Source organism: Glycine soja, chromosome 20, assembly GCF_004193775.1.
Source record: "Glycine soja cultivar W05 chromosome 20, ASM419377v2, whole genome shotgun sequence".
Lineage (NCBI taxonomy): Eukaryota > Viridiplantae > Streptophyta > Magnoliopsida > Fabales > Fabaceae > Glycine > Glycine soja.
This window is the reverse complement of record NC_041021.1, coordinates 45,851,332-45,875,236: the sequence shown is the minus strand read 5'-3', so window position 1 is coordinate 45,875,236 and position 23,905 is coordinate 45,851,332. Positions and strand designations below refer to the sequence as shown.

Below are 23,905 nucleotides of genomic sequence, written 5' to 3'. Positions count from 1 at the left end.
AAAAGTCCATGGTTCTACTAAAGTTCAATGTTATAGGATGATCTATGTTTTACTTTTTATAGTTTTAGGATTGTTAGGTCATGTTTGGCTTTCAGTTCTGTTGGTCAAAAGTAATTTTGCAAAGGATCAGAACTCTTGTTTTTTGTGTTTATTTTGCTTTCATCCATTAGATCTGTATTAGAACACTTACCACAATATTTTCAAATACATAGTTTATGACGATTAATGACTACTCCAAACAAATTAATAGCTAACTAATACTTCTAAAAAATTAATAGCTAACTAATACTCCTAATTTGTTAGTTTTGAACATGTTTGTTTTGAGTGTGTGCCCGGATTAGATGTTGTTTGTGTGACAGCGTGCATTGTTGCAATGTTCTTTCTTTCATTTTAGCACCCTACTTGTATTATCATCGTTTGACATTTTTCAATCAATGATATGTTGACAAAAAGAAAAGATTAACAAAATTTAACATTTGTCAACCTAAATTTCAAGAGATTTCAGTAACAGTAAAAGATTAAAAAAGTACGTTAACACAAAATATAAAATTATACAAGAACAATATGTAATTACACTTAAATCAAAGTCTATCAGCGTATATTGCCCCTTCAATTGGGCTCGTTGGCTTTTTTAAAGAATTATAAAAGTCATAAAAATTGAAGTGTTTAATAGTCCTACTAATTGCATAATGCACTATGTTCTTTTTTCAGCCCTATTTCTAGATTTTTTAATCTGTTTAATTGTTGAATGTTGTTATAGGGAGTGACATCCATTGTTTGGCTTACGTAACTAGGTACAGAGGAGTTGTTTCTGCTCAGCCGCGCCGTGAAGAAATGATTCAAGATATTTAATTGTTACGAGTTTATTTATTCTTTGTTGTGAGTAGTGTGTAAATTGTATTTATACTAAACTCTGGATAAATTCGATAAAATCTAAGTAAATTTAGTATACTTGAGAGTTTATCACGAGTTAATAAGTCAATAAGTTAAAAAAAATATATCAAAATATAAGTCATTTTTTATTGTTTTCTTTTTGTTTAGTGTTAAATATATATTCATTAAGTGTGTTGTTTTTTAATCAAAAAATTCTCACTTCTAATAACATTAAACCCTTGTTATCTAATAACATCAAATCCTTGATGAAAATGTTCTATCACTACTATAAGTTATTATCTTGTAGTGATGCATTGCTAGACTTTGATATTTAAATATTATAAATTTATTATTTTCTATTTTACTTTATTATATTATTGAAATGTTTAATTAGTATATTATTTATAAATATTTTGTTATTATTTTTATATGAAGTAAACTCTTACGAGTTTACAAATTGAGTGTGTACGAGTTGAATATAAACTTTTTGTGAGTCTACATAAACTCTCAAATTTCATAACTTTATTTTTATTTTATAATACATATCAAGATCCTTTGAAGGGATATGTGCATTCACTATTACAATTTTTTTTCATTTTTCACCCTGCAATTTTTTTTTAATCCTTGTTGCAAGAAGTGTTTGTTTTGTTTTTCATTTTTAAAGCGCTTTAGATAACCTTTTGTTCACCAATCAAACTATTTTTTTATTGTTCAAAACATTATCTAAAACACTTTAAGAATGAACAAAAAAAGCTAACTTACAATTAAAATTAATTAAAAAATTGTAAAAAATACACAACAAAATCATGTTTTCATTATATAAAAGAGGATTAAAAATAATACACAATAGAAATATGATTTTGTTGACAAAATACATAATAGAATCATGTTTCCGTTTTGTGTTTCTTTGCATCCCTCTTACATATTGGAAACATGATTTTGTTGTGTTGTTTGGGTGACAAAAATACACAAGGAATCATGATTTTATTGTGTTACTTGGGAGTGAAAAAATGCACAGTAAATCATGATTTCATCGTGTTATTTGGGAGTGAAAAAATTACACAACGAAATTGTGATTTTGGCTATATGGGGTAAAAAAATTACACAACGAAAACACAATTTTGTTGTACTAGTACGGAATCACATTTTTCATTATGCTTTGTTTTATTCAACCCTATATAGGCAATGAAACCATGATTCTTGTGTTTCTATCAAAAAAACATTTTTGGAATAGCCTTAAAAGGCACCCACGCGGTAGTACCAATAGCAATTCCCTTTGGTTTGGGAAGAAATAGCCACTGCCTTGATGGGAATTGGGCCTAGCAGGCCAGACAGACCCCATATAGGCCCATATCCACTACATGAATGATTTCATTCTACGATTGTTGCAGCAATCGATAGGGTGTTGCTAGATGCACCCAACATTTTTTAAAAATACCAAAATTGCCCCTATATTTTTTTCACATTTGTGATGGGTGTGCGTGAGGATGGTCTGTAAGTTGTACGGATCAAGTTGATCCGTAAGGCTTATACGGATCAAGTTGATCCATAAGGCTTCTACGGATCAAGTTGATTCGTGTTGTTATGTAAAAGGCTTACACAGATCAACTTAAAAGGCTTACAGATTAAGGATATTTTTATCATTTCATCTTAAGTGCTGGGTGTACCTAAGAACACCCCAATCAATACCGCAACACAAATCAACCATCAAAGAAAAAACAAAATATTATATGTATTTCTCTTCTTCTTAATTTTGCTTCAATTATCTTTCATGAGCAATTTATTAAAATCAATGTCACATTATACATACGTTATATTTGTATTAATTATTTTATGAAATTTGAGATGAGAACCTCAATTTTAATAATTTATAAATTATAAAAAAATAAATAGAAGTACTTAAAATAAAAGAATTAAAATTATTATTATTATACGTACGTACTAAAAGCAACGTCAAAGATAAAGAAACCATTTTGGTAAGACCATGAATATTTTTTTTATGAAAGACAATTTTATTCAAATTACATACTAAAAATTTGAATTCAAGATAACTAAAAACAAAAAAGTTTATTTGATTAAACTTTTGAAAATATTATACTATCTGTAGGAATGAATAAAAAAAGTAATGTACTACTATAAATTAATAATTTTTTGTATTTGGACAAAAATAATTATCCTAAACTAATTTATAAAACTAAAAATAAAAAATTGGGAAAAGGGAATTATTTCAGAGAGAGAAATAACGATAGCTTGGCTTGGAACACTAGGGCGGTAAAGGTTTGTTTGTTTGGCACAACACTATTTATTAATGCGACGCGGGAGCACGATACTTACTATCCCCACCAGACCCCGCTTGAACGTTTGGTATTGGTATTCTTCGATTTTACACAAACACTGAAAACATAACGTAACCTTCTCTCTCTAACATCACTCGCCGGAGTCGAAGCTCCTCCGCCACTGGTCGCCGGCATGGATATGCCGATGAACCGCGCCACTCGAACAACGTCTCTCAGAGACGCCTCCGACTCCTCTAAGTTGGAAGGTACCGGTAGCTGGGACGCCATCGAATGGACCAAGATTGAGGTTCCTTTCTTCTTTTCTTTTCTTTAGCCTTCTTCATTCCTCGATTCAATCTATTATTTACGTTTTCCCTTAATTTATCAGCCGCCAATTTCGCGCTTCGTCTCGCACGCCAATCTCGATTTCTTACTCGAGTCGGAGCTAGTTGCAGCCGAAGTACGCAACAATAATACCTTGAATTCTCTATCTCTCTATTGTTTTATTTATTTTTTCTTTCTTCCAAAGACTTGAAATTTCGCCGTTTGTCCCTTATTTATTGGTAATTTAGGTTGTTTTTTGTGTGATTTGTGAAGCGGTTCTGGTTTTTTAATCAGAAGTTTTCTTTCCGAATCATTTTATCTGGTTTTGATTGTGTGTGCTAAGTCTGCGAAAGTGAGTCGAATGCGAGGAATGAGGATAGGGCAGAGAATTGTAGGGTGATTTGGGGATTTGCCAAAAATACATGTAGGGTTTGGGGCTAGCTCCGCAGAGACTAGTAACATAATCTTTATTTTCTTTGCCCAACGAGACAGCTTGCTGCATTTCTTGGAAACTTGATTAGGGTTAGTAGTTCTGTTGTGTTTGTTACCTCTATGTGAATGTGCAATACATTGTGGAATTGCTATGGGCGTGCTGAGTCTGACACGTGTGACCTGTAAACAGTCTGCCAATTGAATGGCAGTATGAAAATTCTGTCCCGCAGCTGCTAACTGGCTCTGAATCATTACATTCATTCAGTTAAATAATATGATAGTACAAATATTGATATGCCAGGTTGTCATAAGAATAAGATTGCTCTGGATGAGGGTAACGTAACGTGCTCTTTGAGGGGTATATTAAATGAGTCTTGGCTTATTGCTCTTTGAAGTGCGATTAGGTGGTTGGTAGAGAACAAATATAACGCATATTGCAAGGAAAATAAAGGACAGTCACAAAGCACCGAATTGGGCTTGTACTCCAATTGAGAGCACTCACTTTTGCACAATTACCAAAACTGCTGGTCTCCATGGAAGTGGGATGTGACTTACTCTCTTTGACCTCTCACTGTTCTCTAGATGATAGGTTAACAGGGATGTGGGGGCAAATGGCTAGGATGGTGAAACTTCCTTCAACAAGGTGAAGGTTGCAAGAATGTCTCTCACTCTTAGGTTTCTTCTTTCTCTCTAGATGCAAATCCATTTTTCCTTAGCTTTTTGCGGTGTCCTTCTTGTCTTCCAAGGAATCTTCTACCAAGCAATTAAGGCTGATTCAGCTCAAGATGTGCTGTGTCAGGCCATGCTGCGTAATTGCCACATTTGCAGCGTGTTCCGCAGGAGACAAAAAACATTGAACCATGTGTGGAGGCCTGTAGGATGATGATTACACATCTTCACTCTTCAGGATCAACTGTTGACAATTGAGTGTGTCAGCGGACAGGGAGGTGGTAGGCGAGAGGGAGATTAATAGTGATAGGTCAAATGGGAGGCCAAATGGTGATGTCACTTGCTGCATCAGGCATCAGCTAAAGGGATGCCTCAGAACACTTTAGACCTTCCCAGCAACAGGGCTCTTTTCACTAGGTCATGAAGCCTTGGTAGTGCACCCTTCATTATGGAGCCAAACAAGATGTAGTATAGTCCCCAGGTGGGACTGGGGGCTAGTGGATAGGACATTCCATGCTAAGTGTGGGTTAGTGTTCTTTGATCCACATTATCTAGCTGCAAGCTCAAGTTGTTGGATGATTTTGCTTCCATAAACAGAAATATACTCAGAATTCAAGATCTTTGACCTGGTTATGATATATCAAACACTGGACTAGAGTGTTGATTTTTTTGTTTGTTTGTAAATATCAAATAATTATACCTAAATATCTTATAAACAGTCTCCAAATATTTTTTGGGAAAATACAATACCAACTAATCAAATACCTCCTATATATGTTCATTATTTAATATTTATTTGACACTGCTCATATCTTTAGTGCAATTGGGCAACCAAAGAGCTAATATTTTCCTCAATTATATGCTAGCAGTTGTATATTACTCCCTCTGTTTCAAATTATTTGTCATTTAAGGTATGTACACATTATCGGAGTAATAAATTGCATTACTATGACAAATTTGACTAAAATACCCTTTTTGAAATAGTTAGTGTAGTTGTGAATTAGAAATGAAGCATTTAGGTGATATATCAATAAGTAAGGGTATTTTTTGGAAAAAAATATAATGAATAATATGTTATTGATTTTCTGAAGTGGCACATATTTTGAAACAAATTGGATGATTATTCTACTTTTAATTAAATATGAAAAATCAGCCAAGTGTGTAATTATGACTGACAGCCATGTATTTCCTCAGGCAGACGGAGGGAGGAGGGGGATCATAGTTGTCTAATTATGATTTTTGCAATGATAAAAAGATTGAGAGTTGAATATATAGTTAGTCTATGTACTTTCCAGATAATTACCCTTGGCTTTATTTTGAGTTGATCTTTTGGTTCATAGATAATTGTTTTGCTTTAAAATCGGTTTGAGTTTGTGATGCAAAAGTAATGCTTAACAAGTTAATTAGAAATTTAGAAATAAAATGGATTTTTGAAAATATATGGGATGCATAGAAAGTGGTACACCACTTGGAAAGGAAAAAGAGAAAGAGAATCTGAGCATTTGCGAACTGATAAATAATAACAGATGATTTGGATAAGTTTTTGAGAAATCCTGACTAATACTAGAACAAAATATACCCAAGAAAGCAAGTGTTCTGATTCCTCTCCAGTGTGAACCTTTAGCAATAAAACATTATGAAAATATACCAAGGAAAGCAAATGCTCCAAGCAATTTCTCTTTTGTGTGAACCTTTTGCTAAATTATACTACTAATTCAAGCCTTAAATGATCTTTTAAATTCACATTTATCCTGATTGTATCGGTTGTATTAAGTTGGTATTGGTGTTTATTTTCAGGGAAATGGTGTTGTTCTTGTTAATACAGATGATGCGGGCACGCTGATGGTAACCAATTTTCGTCTTATTTTTCTGGTAAGTTAATGTTTTCTGCACAGCTTCTTAATTGTTTTCTGAGGTATTATGATGTGGGAGCAGTCTTGAATTTGTGATTTGGAAATGCCTGGAATCTAGAAAGGCAACTGATTATCCATAGGAAATACAATATTAATGTATACTGGTGTGATAATTATGGATTTTGGTTAAAATATCATGGCATGCTACTTTTTGAAGAATTTTTGAATTTTGATTTGGTCTTGACCACTTGACTAACGAGGAGCTTGCGGAAACACTTCATTAAGTCGTAGATATGTTTGAAAACAAGTTGTATTTTTTAATTTCGGCATTACCCAAACCTAATGTCCTTTGCTGTCTGTGGTTTGCACTTGCAGAATCTATCATTTGATTTATATACTGAACATTAGCATCTGTAATGGTATGGAATGTGAATTATATAATTAATTTATGGAACATTATTCTCTTGTGCCAAGTCGTTTGTTTCTGTTATTGGATATGCTTGGTGGCAATTAGTTGCCTGACCTTCATCAAATCACCAGGCTATTTAAGCTCCTGGGCTCCATTGCTGATTGGTGTGTATTTTTATGAGTCAACTTCAGCTGTTATGTCTGGAATTTTGTTACCTGCTTATTTATATGTAAATAACCTGTATCGACTTCGTTCTCTGATTTCCTTCATTGCATTTTCTAGAGCGAGGGAACTAGAAAAGTTATTGCCCTTGGAACAATACCTTTAGCAACCATTGAGAAGTTTATCAAGCCAGTAAGTTCATGGGATGTTTTCTGCAAACTATTTTCTTTTGTGTGTCTATTGTTATTTAATTTGGTTATGTTGCATTAGTTTGATCTGAACGTTCTCTGTCTGTCTCACATATATGCTGACAAATAAGTTTGACATACTATAATCAGATATACTGAAATGAAATTCAAATAATGATTTTGGAATGACCATGCATACCCCTTTTGTATGAGTTTGGTCAGCCTCCATTTTAATCCCATCTATCTCTTTGCTTAGTTTGTTTTATTTTTTGCTTCCCTTTTCGATGTACACATGCGCATGCACACACTCATTATTTTGTATAAATTTAGTCATTGGTTTTATCATATTTAAGTCTTTAAATCATTACTAATTCTTGTGGTTACCAACTATCAAACATTAGAATACCCACAAAGTATGAACTTAGACTTATTGATGAAGGGAAAATAGGACTTTGATATTTTAATTGGTTTCTTCTATAAATATTTATTTTGAATGGTTCTGAATTTTTTTGATTTGTTTGACTTGCCGATGAGATGGATTTGTGCCATTAGTTCACGTGCTCATATCAGCTCAGCCGCTGGAATGAATATCAGGATTCTTTCTCATATCTATTAATGTTGTGAAGATTTTGAACTATGTCTATATATAAAGTGTATTGTGCGTGTCTTAATCTGGTTCTTACTTTTGTTGCTATTATTTGGAACCTAATGCATTGCTCTCTTTTAAATCTAGGCTGTAAAGGTTCAGTCAAATACTCGCCATGTAGACAAGACACCAGCACAGAGACTGCTCCAGGTGATTGGTATGCATAAGTTCCTCTTGATCAATATTTTCTGTCAAACATGTAATTAATGAAATTCCTATGCAAGGTTTGTAGATACTTTCGGATAATTATTAAATGAAATAGATAGAAAATATTTTCCTTTTTGCTGCTTTTTTCCTTTTTTATTAAGGGGAATTCTTTATCCTCCAAAATTGTGGTATTTTTATCTTTGTCTGAAATTTAATAATTCTTTTATTAAATAAAATTCTATCTTTATTCACGTATGCAGGAAAAGATATGAGAATTTTAGTCTTCAGTTTCAGGCCACGTACAAAACAGGTAATTCTATTAAGAGAGTAGCCATGACCTTGTAAAATGGTGTAAGTCTCAGTTTTACCTTGGGTTTATGAAATATTTACGGTGTGGAGATTAAATACTTTTGAAGTTTATAAAAAGGTCAAAATTTCATTGACATCTCTTTCAACTGAAAGGCTGTTTGTGAATACTCCTAATGTATCAATTTAGTTCTCCTTTTTCCTTCATTTCTGCATCTTAGAAGGAAACAACACAAAAACTCTCAAGAATTCTTCATATGCCATGAGAATCCTATGAACAGCATAAATGAGTCTGAGACACGTACGGAACTTCATCATACATGGATAGAATGAATCACAAACCTTTGTTTTTATTCAGCAGGTCTTTGTCGATGGTCCCCAAACTTGGAGAGAGTTGTCTTAACTTTTTGTGTTAGTTCTCTTTGAGATATCTGCTTCTACTAATGAATTAATTAATTTACTCATTCTGGAATGGCGTTTTTGAACTTTTTATAATTTATTGGGGCTTCAGTATTTAAGGTTTTTGGAATTTACAACAGTCATGCACAAGAGCCTGGTTTACATGTAGAACAACCATTATTGAAAAAGTTTTTTTATACAAAAATTAAGGAGGTGCATTAGTTGGTTCCATGACCAAGGCAGAGTACATGATAATTAGGGGAAGCCTACATGACCTTTACATCAGTGCAGCTTGAATCTTGACCTCTCAATTGAGCCAACTTTCATTAGCAGAAAAATTGCAAGAAATTTAAGATAAAATACAGATATTTAATTATATTTTGTACTAGTTGAAGTTCTTGTTGGTCTATTAATCATTTCATTATAATTTACAACTCACAAAATATCTGAAGTAGTTGGGTGCACTGCACTTTTAAAGTGTTGTAAGCCAGTGAGAATGTTGTAACGATCATGTTTGGGATCTAATGTGGATTATGAAAATCTTACAGAGACATGTGGTATACGATGCGCTACTGAGGTGTACAAAGCCAACAAGACTATGGGATCTTTATGCTTTTGCATCAGGACCTTCTAGATTTAAGAACACTACTCCACTAGTGCGTTTATTGGATGAATATTTTCGACTTCTTTGCCTAGGTTCTTATCGTGCATCAATCAATATAATTGAAAACGGGTCCTTCACGTTGTCAAATGACCTATGGAGAATAAGTAGCGTGAATTCCGATTATACAATGTGCCAGAGTTATCCATTTGCTTTGGTTGTTCCAAAGATCATTAGGTAATTTTTTGATAGCCAAACTTTCTGCCTTTGCACTAGCTGTGACTTTTGTCTATATTGATAATGTTGAGACTGCTGAATCACTATTTGTTATCTTGCATGCTCTTAATGCCAGTGATGATGAAGTGCTCCAGGCTAGTAGCTTCCGTGCAAGATGTCGACTACCTGTAGTTTCATGGTGCAATCCTTGTATGTGCAGAATCTAGGTTTCATTTCTTTAAATAGCTGGCACAATTCTATGTTTCTTATTTTTACTTTCTTTCCTCTTCTTTCTTTTGCATTTTATTATCGACGATGGCCTTCTAACTATATGAAACTGATGACTATAGTGACTGGAGCAGTTGTTGCACGATCTTCTCAACCCTTAGTAGGTCTTATGATGAACATGAGGAGGTAATGCTAACTATTTTATCAAATATATTGTCTCAAAGGCAAAAGAAACAAATTGTTTGTTTGAGATGCAGTGTTGTCAAATGAACCTAAGATATTTGTCATTTTCTTTTTTATTTTATATGCAAACTTGTTATTATTATTGGATATTATTGTATATTGTTGAAAGTTGAAACTAGATCTAAGTATTATAATATATATGATTTGAAATATTATGTGTACTTTGAATGTTGTAATTTTTTTTATACTTTTGTGTTATAAAATGGTGTTTTGTTTTTAAATTTTAGTGTTATAAAATTAAGATATTATGTTTGTTTAATATTTTTTGTATTATTTAATTATCATCATTATTTTATAAATACCAGTTCAACCGTGTTGAACCTTGATCCAATGCCTTTACCAGTTTTGAAAACATTGGTTTTAAACCAAGTTTTTTTATTCTGTATAAACTGTGACTATTTACTTTTTGTGGGGTATATTATTGATGGAGTGAAATGTGAATGTCGAAATGTTTGTCTTGTTTCTTATGGTAGAGAGACTTCTTTATTTTTGTTATTTTTGTTTTGGGGGAGGGGGGGGGGGGTCTTCTTTTTTTATAAGAAATAAAATGAACAGAAGACTGACAATCTTTTTCATGTATTTTCCTGCAGCAACATGGATGAAAAACTGGTGGGTGCACTTTGCAGCAAACTAGATAATGGCTCAAGGAGGTAAGATTTGTATATTAATGTTATACTCATTGTGATATGTGGACAATGTATGTGCCCATTTTACCTTGTGTTGAATTTCAACTTAATTGTGAATGGGCAGTAAGGGTTAAATTCTGGGGATCGCTCGTTCGTAGAGGCTTTGGTATTATACCGAGGATTAGGATAACACTTGCATGGGATGGAGAGTACCTCCCTGCAGTCCGTCCCTTTTGTACATTATTTCCCTGTCCCCATTCCTGCTCCCCACAAAGGGGGTAATTCTTATTCTTGTTTGTCATTACCCCATGGGGATCTCTGACATTGTAAAATAAATAATAATATACACTTAAAATATTTTTAAAAAAATAAAGTTAGATAACAAAATATAAGTTTCCTTTGAATATAAAATTATAAAAAAACAATATATTAAAAATAAAAAGATAATTATATATTGGTTATTAAGAAAAAGACTAAAAAATCATTTATATGTGTATTTATAATTAAGGATAATTTTATCATTTTCATTATACTTGAACCTTATACACCTTCCCCGTACCACGGACATGAATCTCTTTCAGGGGGTGTTTCCTTCCCAATCCTTGCTGGGAAAAAAACACATGAACTTTGTGGCCCCTAATGGAGCAGTTCTCATGTGAATTCTCTAATATGATGGGGAAAATTGTCATCCCTATTGAGGATTAAAAACTTAATTCATTAGGTGAATGAAGGCTAAGTTCTTGTGTTTCCATAAATTATTATACTGCCATTTAAATATTTAACTGACAGAATACATGATGCTACCCTCAGGTAGTTATGCATCTTTTTTTTTGTGCATGTGAAAAAGGGGGGAATTTGGTGCAATCCTCTGCATTTTTTTGAAACTTTTTTAAATTGTATTTCAGAAAGCTATATATTGTTGATGCACGGCCTAGGAAAAATGCATTGGCTAATGGTGCCATGGGAGGTGGTTCAGAATCATCATCAAACTATTTTCAATCCGAGGTCTGTAATAAGCTTGAAGTGTCCAGTTGTGATTTTTGTTTTCCAGTTATAATTATAAATTTGACTTTATTTTCTAACTATCTAAATTCTTATTTTATATTATCAGATAGTCTTTTTGGGGATAGACAACATCCATGCGATGAGAGAGAGCTTTGTTCGGCTCCGAGAATACATGGACACTCATGGAAGAACGTCATCAGATGGAATGTCCTCTTTTTTGGTTAGTCCGTGAATGTTAAAACAAAATGTAATTATCATTTTTCAGGTAGTGTAAATTTATTTGGTTCCTATATAGACCTGCACAATATTTATGTTTTAGTCCTTACACCTTAAAATTAAAAACTACTTGTTTTAGTCCCAATACATACACTTTTTAAGTCGTTTAATCCCTATAGTTTTGGATGACAGGGATTAAAACGGGTTAAAAAATGTATGTGTAGGGACTAAAACGAGTAGTTTCTAGGTGTAGGAACTAAAACATACATATGGTGCATAGGTATAAGGACCAAATGAGTAATTAAATCATTTATTGGGTACGAAGTTTTTAGTATATATTTGATATTTGAAGAGTGATACTACTATTAGCTATATAATGACACTTGTAGATTAGATATTTAATTTTTTTTAATTATGCTTAATATATATCTTAATATTATTTAATACTTTTTTCTAAGAAAAATGGAACCAAGACTTAAATCAAAATTGATCCAATCCAAACCGCTTTTGATTAGAGTGGATTGAATTGGATTTAGATTTTAAATCAAACCGGATGATGAATTAAGAAAACTGAGTTGATTGGATTGGATGATTTTTCTCTTCAAAACCAATCCAATCCAGTCTGTGAACACCCTTAGCTTTTATGGTTGGCTAGATTAACTTTGTGGGGCATCGATTCATAAAGTCTGTCTCTTAAATTTATGTGAATTGCATTCCCACTCTGTTTCTATGAATTTTATTTAGAGACAAGGTGGGTCAACATGGGGTGGTGGCAATCTAAGTAGTATGTCTGCTTCGGTATCAACCCTTGGGGACAGTGGATGGTTACTACATGTTCAGAATGTGTTGGCTGGTGCAGCTTGGATTGCTGCTCGTGTTGCAATGGAAAATGCTTCTGTTCTTGTGCATTGCAGGTGCTATGATGTATTTTCTCACTGAAATCTAAATTGAAAATTTTCAATATAATCCTTCATATGATATTCAGGTTTGTTTTGCATCTAGCATTGCACCTTACCCCCTGCACCTTTTGTTTTTTGGTAGTGATGGATGGGATAGGACAAGCCAGTTGGTTTCACTTGCTAATTTGTTGCTTGATCCATATTATCGGACATTCACAGGGTTTCAGGTAAGGGATTGGCATTACTCAACTAGTTAAATATCTTCTATGTCAATGCCACTAGAAGAAGATTAGCAATTTTTCCTTTCTTATTTACTATTTACTATTTACTATTGATATCACATTTAAACTCATTCCACACTAGTCAGCTGCCATTTATCTGTTTTTTTTATCATGTGTTGAAAATGAATCAATGTATGTGCTATTTAATTTTGCTTCACTTTTTTCTCCCTTATGCAGGCACTCGTTGATAAAGACTGGCTTGCTTTTGGTCATCCATTTTCTGATCGGGTGGGAATGCCATCTGTCTCTGGAACTGGCAATGTGCCTTTCGAGTTATCTAGGCAGTCTTCAACTAGCAATTTCCCACCATCACCCATGCGCCAGTCATCAGGGACTTTTGTGTCGCAACCTCCAGCTTCATCTCACTCGCATAACTCCAACAACTATTCTCCCATTTTTTTGCAGGTTGGTTCCTTATTTTAGATTTAGATTTAAATGGATTGTAGACATGATTTACGTATATAATAGGATACTATGAAGTCAATTGATCTATGTAGCCATTAGCCAACCACACCAAGTGGTAAAAAGGCTACTGTTGTTGTTTATTGAATACTTCTATGCATCATTTAATCGTCAAAGTAGTTTATAATTAATTAACTGGGTTAGTGGGTTATATCTTTGCATTTTTCCTTCCTGAAAATCTCACCTTCAAATTGAGGCTTGAGTACATGCTTCATTTTCTTTTTAATGGCTTAAGCTAATTCTTTGAATATTGATATCGGTATATCACTACAAATTTAATGATATTATTGTAAGCTATGAAGTACATACACTTCTCTTGCTTAAAGTATCAAATTGTTGGACCTGTTTCCAACACCAGTACCTGTATGACATGTGTTGGAAATCTTTTATTATAGTTTATCTTGGTTTTTCCTGTTTTTAAAATGATATTTCTCGATAGGGATGCTCTTCAGTTTTAAGGGTGATTTGTATTATTGTATTATCACTTGAAATGATATTATTGTGAGCTTACTGTATTTTATATGTTTTCAGTGGGTTGATTGTGTTTCGCAATTATTACGGATATATCCTTTTGCTTTTGAGTTTTCTGCGGTATGTATCCTTGAATATTTTTGTATTTGTTTTGATGCATGGTTTTCTTTCTCGTATCTTTCCTTCTAGTAGCTTCTACTTTTTCATGATCCAGGCTTTCCTGGTGGACTTCGTAGACTGCATGCTTTCTTGTCGTTTTGGAAACTTCTTATGTAACAGGTACTTCCTTTGTTTGCAATTTGTCTTCTCCTTGGAATGGATGTGGTCATTGGCATCCTTTTTCCTGACACTTCTCACTTTGAATTTTGTGAAGGATACCAATGTGGTTGTTGAGTAGGTTTCACTTTTGAGACGTAATTCAGGATTTAAGAATGATAATGTTTAGTAATTTGGGATTTTTGCCGATAGGCTGTTACAGTTAACAGTTATGAAAAGTTATGTCTAATTTTTTATCATGCCAGAAAATTGGTTTATGATTGCTAATTTACTATAGCTACTGGTATCTCCTAGCAAATACAAGTGTCAGCGAATTCTCAAATCCATTATATCAAACTGCATCTTGCTATACTCACATTTATATGATTTCATGTCCTGCTTAGTCAGCATTTTCTCGTCATTAATTACTGTTAATAATGTTTTCCTTTGCTTTAATGAGCTCTGTAACTCCTAACCTTTTTAATTTTCATTTAAAGCTATATATATCTATACCACAATATTGGTTTGATGATTGCATTTTAGAACCTGAAATGTCTGTCATTATTATTGATGTTTAGTCTTAGGAACACTACCCTTCTTTATGTATTAAGCTTAGAAATAAAAAAGACCATAGATCTGTGTGTCAATTAAATGATAAATGTACTGGGATTAAAGTATCGAAAATGTGAAATAAGTATTGGACGAATTGCAGTTGCCCTTATGCTGGTTGTTGTATTTTGTGCTGTTTGCAAAAAAAATTAGTGAGAAGGAGAGGCAGCAATTCAATGTTTTCGAGGCATGTGGATGTCTGTGGGTATACTTGGCTGATTTGCGGACATCATCAGGAGGTTCCCATGTGCATTACAATCCCTTTTATGATCCACTGAAGCATAGTGGTCCTCTGCTGCCCCCAGCAGCAGCATTAGCCCCTACTTTGTGGCCCCAATTCCACCTTCGTTGGGCATGTCCAGAAGAAGCTCAAGCTGGGGAGATTGAAGCACAATGCAGGAAGATAGTTATGAAATATGCTGAGATGCAGAAGGTGGTTATTTTTACTCTATTTTCTGATTATGACTATGCCCCATTTAAAAGGCATTGCCTTCATTTGTGGAAAGCCACTACTGATTAACACACGTTTGTAGGTCCTTAATTTTAGTGGGTGCCTTTTACTTTTATCTTATCAATTATCAGAACAATGTCCTGAATCTGTTGATCTGTTTGGTTTTCCTTTTAACTTTATTGCTGTTGGGATGGTAACAGGCTAAAGAAATGGCAGAAAGGAAAGCTAAAGAAGTTACAAATTCCATGGAGTCGTTGAATGCTGAATTACGACGTGAGAAGCAGCTAAACAGCTCAGCTATGAACATGGCCAAGAGTATGAGCAAAGAAAATATGGCCATAAAGCGTGCAATTCAGTCAATGGGGTGCAAGGTTCATGTCTCTGGTAGTAGTGGTGAATGCATTGTTGATATTGAAAGCAACCCAGACATTCTGTGTTGTTCCTCTAGGAAAGAATCAAATAGTAATGTGCGTGATGACAAAAAGGATATGTCCGTTTCAGTAGTGATTACAGCAGGTGATGATGATGATGGAAACAATGCAATTGGTCGGGTATGTGAAACCCTATGCCCATTTCGCTTTGGAGATGGTCGGGTATGTGAAACCCTATGCCCATTTCGCTTTGGAGATGGAGGCTGCAGGTGGCCAAATGGTGGTTGTGCTCAACTAGGTAGCCAGTATGTTGGCCTGAAGGCAAATTTTGATGCATTTGACAAACTATCAATTGATGATAGTTATTTCAAGTCTGAGTGAACAGGGAACTTACTTCCTAAAAGACTCCGACAGTGAACAGTTGCATAACCAATTTTGGTTTCTTTAAGCAATGAGGATAGTTATTAATTCTTTGTAACACTCCTTGTAATGACAAGATGGGGAGAAGTAGTGGACCCTGTTATTTTTATTGGGTCTCGGGAATTGTACAGGCTATAAGAGTTGGCTGGAGATCATCTTGGTGCAGACATCTATATGGGAATGTATTGGGTTGATGCGCATCATGGTGGTCCACATTGATGATATATGCATGTTTAAAGTTTGTAGTCGCTGATTACATACATCGTAATTGTTCTTGAATAAGATCAATTTTGTACAGACGATCAAGCTTTTCTATTTTTAATGCATCTTGAGGGATCAATGTATATAGCAAGAATAATGTTACCCTCTATTAATGAAGAAGATCCACCTTGACTTGTTGAGTCAATCCTCCTGTTTAGTATTTGTTGAAGCTGCTGAATTTTAAGGTGACCTTAGTTTTTTTTTATTTCTTTATGTGGCAATTAATTGCAGAAGATGGTGACTTCGGATTATGTTTAAACGAGTAAGAAAGGATTGAAAAAGAGGCAAGTTCAATAATTTTATTGGTTTTCACAGGTTGAAGCGGCGAAATGAATCAAATTATTATTACAGTAACAAAGTGAAACCCGATATCTTCATTCAAGTAAATGAGTACTTTAGTGTAAATATGTCAAATATATTATTATGTCATACATTAGTTAAATAAGTACCAAATTTCAGTAGTTAAGTTACATGTGTGGTAAATCTAATGAATAGTGCTACATTAGCTAACAGGCAACGCCTCAGTTAAAATACAAACAAATCAAGGGATCACTTGTGTTGAAGATTAAGTGATTACCATAATCTGATTACAACCAAATTAAGCACGATTAACTAGGAAGCTGATGCTCCACTCTACCAGTTTGATCGATCAAAGTGTCAACTTCCACATAATGCTCTTGAAACATTCCCTGGTTCAAGCATGTTGAAGACTACAACTGGAGAGAAAGACTACCTCAGAAAAAATGGATTTTTTGTATGATTACATTGAATGAAAACAGTGAGAAAATACCAACCAGGTATTCCATTCTCTTCACAATATGCCAGTGCCATCATGTCCATGGAGGTGACGTTCCTAGAAACAATTTCCCTAAAGGAAATGTGATCGAGTGTTACATTATCATTATGGGGATGGCAGTCAAAGACACCATTCACATTAGTAACTTTCAGAACCGCATCAGCATTAACCCAGAAAAAAATATAGTTGGAAGACTGTCAAAATTCACTCCTACTCAGGCATCAAGCATAATATACAGATGATTATAGAGCACATAATTAGAACTGACATAAAAACAGCAAAACTAAAGATGCGATGCTTAAGTGGAAGTGCAAGGTCATACGCTCAGAAGCTCTGAGAGCTGCAGCTGTATCAGTGGTAAAATGTGGATTTCCAGTGCCAGCACCAACACCACCAAATATGACCCTTCCTTTCTCAAGATGTCTAATAGCTCGTTGCCTGCTATATGGTTCAGCAACCTCTGGCATCAAGAATGTATTCTGAACACGTGTCTGAACACCCAGCTTTTCCAAAGCAGATTGAAGCAAAATAGAATTCATAACTGTTCCCATCATACTTGTTTTACAGAAAATAACATAAAGTCAGGATGCAATCAATAATATGTTTCTAGAAGTTTTCAGGCAGGTTGTACTGTAAAGTTGATATTACATCACTTGACCCATTGCACACGCACAGAGCATAACCTTATTAACAACAGTATTATGCTTAATATAAAAAACTTTGCCTTACTTTTAAACAAAGATCCTATTGTATTTTCTCAATCTCATCCTATACTCTTTACATATAGAGCCTCACAAAATGCCATCATTAAAAGAAAAAACCTGCTTAATTAGTATAAATAATTTCATAAATAATCAATCAAAGAACTAAAATCACTTACCCTATTTGGTAAGCCATAGGTCTATCCAACCCGGTAGCAGACACCCATGCATCTCCACAAAAGAAGTTACGACCACCAACAACAATGGCCACCTGTATAAATTGAGCTCTAGGCAACATTAACAAAAACTGTTAAAATTTTTTATAAAGAAGGCAAGGGAATACCTCCACCCCAAGGCGGCAAGTTGTTGCCACTTCCCTAGCAATCTGCATTGCCACCTAATGATGGAAGCAAACAGTTGAATTGCAGTTTCCAATTAAGTCTCTAAGAGTAGGAAGCACAACCTATTCATTCAAATATCCTCCAAAAACAATATAATATGAATGGATAATAGAATCAAGAACAACAATTGCACCTTGGGGTCAATGTTCTGGCAGTTTCCAGCCAATGCAGAGCCACTAATTTTAAACAAAACTCTATGCCATTTCAGATTTGATGCCGGCTTCAATTTGAGGTTGATTGCCACAGTAGCGTTGCTAGGTGCATATCTGCCAACAAATTTATCACTAATGGTAAGAAGGCCATCCCAATGTCTTACAGCATAGCATGCCTTGAACAACCAACTATTAAGACAAGCAACAAGAAGTTATGAACAACTAAAAAGCATGTCATGTCACACCATCTTGAACAAGAGACTGAACTATACCAAGTTTACAACAACAATCAAACCTTGTCTCAGTAGGTGAAGTTAACTACACATACCAAACAACAACATCAACTAACAAACAAATGACCTATAGAACAATTATTAGCAAAAAAGAAAACATTCAAAGTCGACAACCAAAGCCAAATTTCCTGTAAATCGAAAACTGAACAATAACTTGGAGCAAAATCAAAACACTAGAGGAGTGGTAAGACTATATATTATTGGTTAAAATTTATTAGAAACTACAAAATCATAAGTGAGACTCGTTGAATACGAAGGGAAACCTGCAAAATTTTGTGATTTTCAATAAATTTGAATCAATAATAAAGAGTTAGAGAGTTTGTTGCTAGCATTTCTCCCAACGGTTATCTAATCTGCATCATGAATCCGTTACATAATATTTACAAACACAAAATGACAAGCATAACCAACAACTAACATACGGTGATTTTATAAATAAAAAAACTAAGACCTGTTCTTGGTTTGTCTAGCCATAGAAGGAGAATTAGCAGCAGCAGCACCACTACTGCCAGCCTTGTCATCATCAGAAACAGTTTTCACAGACAATGCCACCACTCCCAATTTTCTGAAGCTCCACCTTATACCTCTTCTTCAAATTATCAATCTTATTCTTACACTGCTCCACGCTCTTCTGATGCTTCCCCTCTCCGCCGCACCGTCCCCCCACCGCCTCCGCCACCTCCTCCCAGTCGCGGCTGCGGAGGTTGCCGCGGTACAGCAAGTTGAACTTCTCCGTGTACGCCTCCAACAGACACGCGATCGCCGTGTCGCTCCATTCTTCGCGGTCCTTCGAGTAATCGGTCGCTGGAACCGAATCGGTGGTGGATTTGAGCTTCTTGTTGTAGTAGGGGCTGCCGGCGGCGGAGGCGCGTTTGGAGTTGGATTTGGCGGAGTCGTCGGAGAAGGAGGAGGCGTGTGGGTAGTAGTCGGCGGTGGCGATGTCGGCGGCGGGGAGAGTGGTGGGACTGGAGGAGGAGGAGGAAAGGAAGTGGTGGCGCGTGGGAGCGTGGAGGTGCGGCTGCGCGTGGGAGGGATAGTCGAGGAGAGGGTAGCTTCGGTGACCACCAAGAGAAAGAGGGATTAGGGACTTAGGGTTAGTTAGGGTTAGGGTTAGGGTTTGTGACGGAGGAATCAGAGACGACGTTATGACGGAGGCTGTAACGATTTCCGTCATCAAACGTGCAGTTAAGGGATGTTTGTTTTGTTTCTCTGTTCTGTGTGTTAACATAGAAACCGAAACGAGGTTGTGAGTTGTAAATTAAGAAAGGCTACGGAGGTAAGCGATGACAAACTCGCTTTTTTCTTTTTTTATTTGTCATATATTCATTATTCCCTTTATTTTTTTTCCCCATAAATCAAGAGTTTTTAATTTATTAAAATTATTTATAATTTAGACATGTTGCACATATTTTTTTTTCATAAGGATGTAATTAAAAATAATAATTAAAATCATATTTGAAATTTAAAATAATAAATAAATTATTCAAAAGTACTCCAAGATACAAAAGTAGTACTGAAAATCTAGAACATTAAAGGAAAGGGTTGTTTTAATATTTAAGGCCAGTTTTGTGTATGTTACATGATCATCTCAACTTATTTTTAAAAGAAAAATATTAAGAACATATTCACACATTTTTTTAATACATTCACTCTTATAAGTTTAAATTTATTAAAAATGATTAAACTTTATGAATTTCACATCAAATTTAATATTTAATAATTTCTCTCTTAATTTTACAGGTTTCAATAAATTTTAATTAATTAAAGAGTATGTTTGACACTCATTTTTAAAAAAAATAATTTATCTCTTAATTTTGTAATTTTTAATAGATTTTAACTAGTGTTTGAAGAAGTGTATGTCTAACACTCGTCTTTAAAAAAATTATTTGTTTATTTTATTAATATTTTAGAGATGGACTTAACATCATATTGAAAATGTAAATGGACTTAACATCATATTGAGGCATTGATGTTGCATAATCTTGTTCAGAGACAATTTATTTTATTTGTTTATCTGTATACAGCTATACTATTTTGCTGAAAAGAAAATTAAAGTGGAAATGTAAGTTTTGATGAAAAAAAAAACGTTTATAATTATCTTCAATTGTTAAGGTTAATCTGCTAATTGATCACCTGTGGCTGCAGAGGTTTTGAGAACAGAAACGAGAAAGAATCGATGCCATCATTTGACACTAAAATGAAAATATGACCAATTCGGCGACTCTTGGTAATGAAACAATTTTTCATTCATACTTAGAATGTGAGAGTATTGGCATAGCACTGTATACAGCTAATGGAAATTTCTATTCATCGCCTGAAGATCACTGATTTCCATCATCAGAATGCCTTCCTTCACCCCTCTCATCATTGGGAGACCCCCCACCTCGGCCCTTCCTCTCATTCCATCTTGCCCAAACCCATGATGAAATCGCAATCGCTCCTATTGCATAAATCTAAAATCAAATAAAGTAAACTTGTGAGAAAATGTAAATGGACTTAACATCATATTGAAGCATAACAAGATTATGCAACATCATTCACGAATATATTGTCTCTGAACAGCTTATCATGGAATATCCTAATTGGTCAAATAACTCAAACCAATGAACAAAAAGCACACTTTGGAAGCTCATACATATGTAAAATAGTGAAATACATATATAATGCAAACTTTAAAGGTAGTTCTTAATCAAAACATACCTCACCAAAAGTGGTTGGATTACCAAAACAGCCAATGGATTAAACATGAATTCATTACTCTCACCGCAAAAGTCATATTAAGATTAAAATGCAATATTCCAACATACCTTGGGAATGAGGAGTATCAGAATAATACAGGAAAATAAGAAAAAAGAAGAGTTTACTATACAGGCAAGATAGGTAAAGAATGCCCACTTATGCAAGTCCAGTTAGAGATATAAACTCCTAACATTAGTTAGTTACAAGTTAGTTGTTAGTTTAGTTAGTTGCATATTAGCTATTAGTTAGTTACAAGTTAATTACTCTTGTAACCAATTATGTTATAAAAGGCACAATGTATCCATGTAATGAGTGAGATTTGCTCATTTGAGCAATATCCAAAAATAATATTTAGTCTTTCCTTTTCTCCATATGGTAGACATGAGATTTATCAGAGAGGGAGAAAGGAGAACTGTCATGTAATCATTTGCAGGGACTTCTTTTGAACTTCACCATAAAACTGAAAATCAGAGGGGAAGGTCTTTTAATCGAATTGGTCGCTAACCCCATTCCCATGTGACACGGGCTACATCTTTCTGGGCTTTGAAACCAATGACCTCTTATTCCAAAACTTTTTAACTGTCTGTCAGCCTTCTTGACAATGTCAGAAAGAAATTTAGGGGAATAATCTGAGTGTGCTTATCTCTTGAATGTTTACATGTATGCATAAACAAGTGACAACAGTTGTGAAAAACTAACTCCTAGAATCAAGGGATATTTAAAATATATAGATCAGTAGTGATAAGATGATCCTATCTTAGGTGATTTGATAACTATATTATCAAGTACAAATGGACTATTTGTTTGGATATGAGAACAGAGTATCAGCTTCTTAACAGAAGCTTGTATGCTCACTCATTAAACTGTCAACATGCACAATTGCATACAAGACACAAGTTGCTGGTGACTATGCTAGGAATAGAAAATAGAAAATTTTATCCAAATGGGTTGAAAGGGGTTGGCTGCTCAAAGCAGATTAGAGGCACAGGAAGGGTTGATGGATTGGGGGGGATCCGTAGGTCCTTAATCCAAGGCACTCAAACCATACATAAAACCATCCATATACATTGACACTTGAAGAAATATCAGAACAGAAATAATGTAACCATAAAGTTTTCACAACAAGTTATTTACTGAATCATATTCTGACTAGACAACCTTGACAATTCATACGCATGTGCTTAATCATGATTGCTGGTTGTGAAAAAATATTTTCAAGAATCGTGGTTGTTTATTCCATATGTGCAGAAACAAAAAACAAAAGATCATCACAAAAGTACCATCCTGCGCCAGAAGAATGTTTCAATCATCCAAATCCTAATTATGCATATGAGAGTGTAAAACCAATGCAATTTTTCTTCCCTCCCCCACCCACACAAACAAAATAGTTAAACGATACAAATTACGCGCACTTCCTGGGGTAGACTAGTGCTCACGCCACAAGACGATTGAGGGACCACAGATATAACTTTGTCATCATTGATTGGACTATTTACTCTTCACGGAAGCAAACCCTAATATGATGATACATATGAATGCAATTTTTGATTCAAAAAAGGGGGAAATGAAAACAACCTACCTGCCAGAGTATAAGAGGATTGGTTGTCTTAGCAGCGGGAGAGTGGTCAGCATCAGGTTCAGCTTGCAGAGGCGAAGAAGCAACCACCGCCACTTGGGTTTTCGGAAACTGTACACGGCTAGGCTTCGGACCCTCTTGCTGAGCCTGAGGGTTGGGTTCTTGAGGTTTGGGTTTAGGTTTGGGTGGGAGGAAAGGGAGTTGAAAATTGATTTTAGGAAACAAAGAGAAGAGGTTCGGTAGGGACTGTTTGGGTGGTGCTTCTTCAGTCACCGCAGTTTCATCGCTCCTTCTGCTCATTGTTCAAGGGACGGAGATACCAATAGCAAAAACAATAGCTGCTTCAAATTAAAACCCTAATATATATATATATATAGTAGAATGAAGTTTGGAGAGTTGAAAGAAAGTATACGGCGTTTCATCTGAAATAGTAGGCTGGTCGTTACTACGTCACTCATTCATTCGCTTCGTCCAACACCATCACTCTATTGCGTGCAACGCCCTCCATCTGTCTCTAAATTATTTATGTTTTTAATGAATTATTTTTTGTTGATTTTTTACAGCTTAAAATTATAAGTTAAATTAGAATACACTTATATAAAAAAAATTCTACTAACATCAAATCATATTATGTTTGATAGAATTGTTCAACTTCATAATAATTATTTTAAAAATTATATTTACAATAATACTACCTAATTAATTAATAATGTAAAAATATTTAAGCTAATGATAATGTATTAATTTAACTAAATTCTATAATTATTAGAGATTCATTATTTTCTATCCAAGTTATTGTTGTAAACTTTTAATCAACACATTGATAATTATTAAAGAAAATTATAACTATTTATTCTACAACTTTTTTCATATTCAATATTTTTAGCTATCTCTCTTCCCTTGCCATGAAAAAAAAAAAACTATATCTCTTCTATTGTTTCTCCTTCT

The 23,905-nt window shown here is 34.4% G+C and overlaps 4 protein-coding genes across 6 annotated transcripts; 1 reads left to right on the top strand and 3 right to left on the bottom strand.

The window, feature by feature from the left end:
• The first annotated feature begins 3,192 nt into the window (after window positions 1-3,192).
• LOC114401777 (phosphatidylinositol-3-phosphatase myotubularin-1-like) lies at window positions 3,193-16,444 on the top strand. Of its 3 annotated transcripts, XM_028364363.1 has the most exons (19): window positions 3,193-3,456; window positions 3,538-3,609; window positions 6,372-6,446; window positions 7,119-7,190; window positions 7,920-7,989; window positions 8,240-8,289; window positions 9,233-9,522; window positions 9,638-9,711; window positions 9,852-9,915; window positions 10,563-10,622; window positions 11,504-11,603; window positions 11,710-11,823; window positions 12,564-12,733; window positions 12,861-12,945; window positions 13,177-13,404; window positions 13,993-14,052; window positions 14,147-14,211; window positions 14,950-15,229; window positions 15,448-16,444. In XM_028364363.1, exons 1-19 carry the CDS (start codon window positions 3,343-3,345, stop codon window positions 15,997-15,999), a joined length of 2,595 nt encoding a protein of 864 aa, XP_028220164.1. In that variant the 5' UTR covers window positions 3,193-3,342; the 3' UTR covers window positions 16,000-16,444. The 3 variants fall into 3 exon arrangements, with proteins under 3 accessions (XP_028220164.1, XP_028220165.1, XP_028220166.1); XM_028364364.1 differs by lacking the exon at window positions 3,538-3,609; XM_028364365.1 differs by lacking the exons at window positions 3,193-3,456; window positions 3,538-3,609; window positions 6,372-6,446 and having other exon boundaries at window positions 7,166-7,190; window positions 7,920-7,982.
• Window positions 16,445-16,693: 249 nt separating this feature from the next.
• LOC114401778 (uridylate kinase-like) lies at window positions 16,694-19,225 on the bottom strand. Its single transcript, XM_028364367.1, has 7 exons — window positions 19,094-19,225; window positions 18,331-18,463; window positions 18,140-18,193; window positions 17,976-18,067; window positions 17,418-17,650; window positions 17,094-17,240; window positions 16,694-17,015 (listed from the first exon to the last, which is right to left on the bottom strand). The coding sequence occupies exons 1-7, from the start codon at window positions 19,114-19,116 to the stop codon at window positions 16,957-16,959; spliced, it is 741 nt and encodes a 246-aa protein (XP_028220168.1). The 5' UTR covers window positions 19,117-19,225; the 3' UTR covers window positions 16,694-16,956.
• LOC114401779 lies at window positions 19,135-19,902 on the bottom strand. The gene has a single exon (XM_028364368.1). It carries the CDS (start codon window positions 19,868-19,870, stop codon window positions 19,166-19,168), a length of 705 nt encoding a protein of 234 aa, XP_028220169.1. The 5' UTR covers window positions 19,871-19,902; the 3' UTR covers window positions 19,135-19,165.
• Window positions 19,903-20,827: 925 nt separating this feature from the next.
• On the bottom strand, window positions 20,828-23,359 carry LOC114401613. The gene is made up of 2 exons (XM_028364170.1): window positions 22,961-23,359; window positions 20,828-21,095 (listed from the first exon to the last, which is right to left on the bottom strand). Exons 1-2 carry the CDS (start codon window positions 23,255-23,257, stop codon window positions 20,964-20,966), a joined length of 429 nt encoding a protein of 142 aa, XP_028219971.1. The 5' UTR covers window positions 23,258-23,359; the 3' UTR covers window positions 20,828-20,963.
• Window positions 23,360-23,905: the final 546 nt, after the last annotated feature.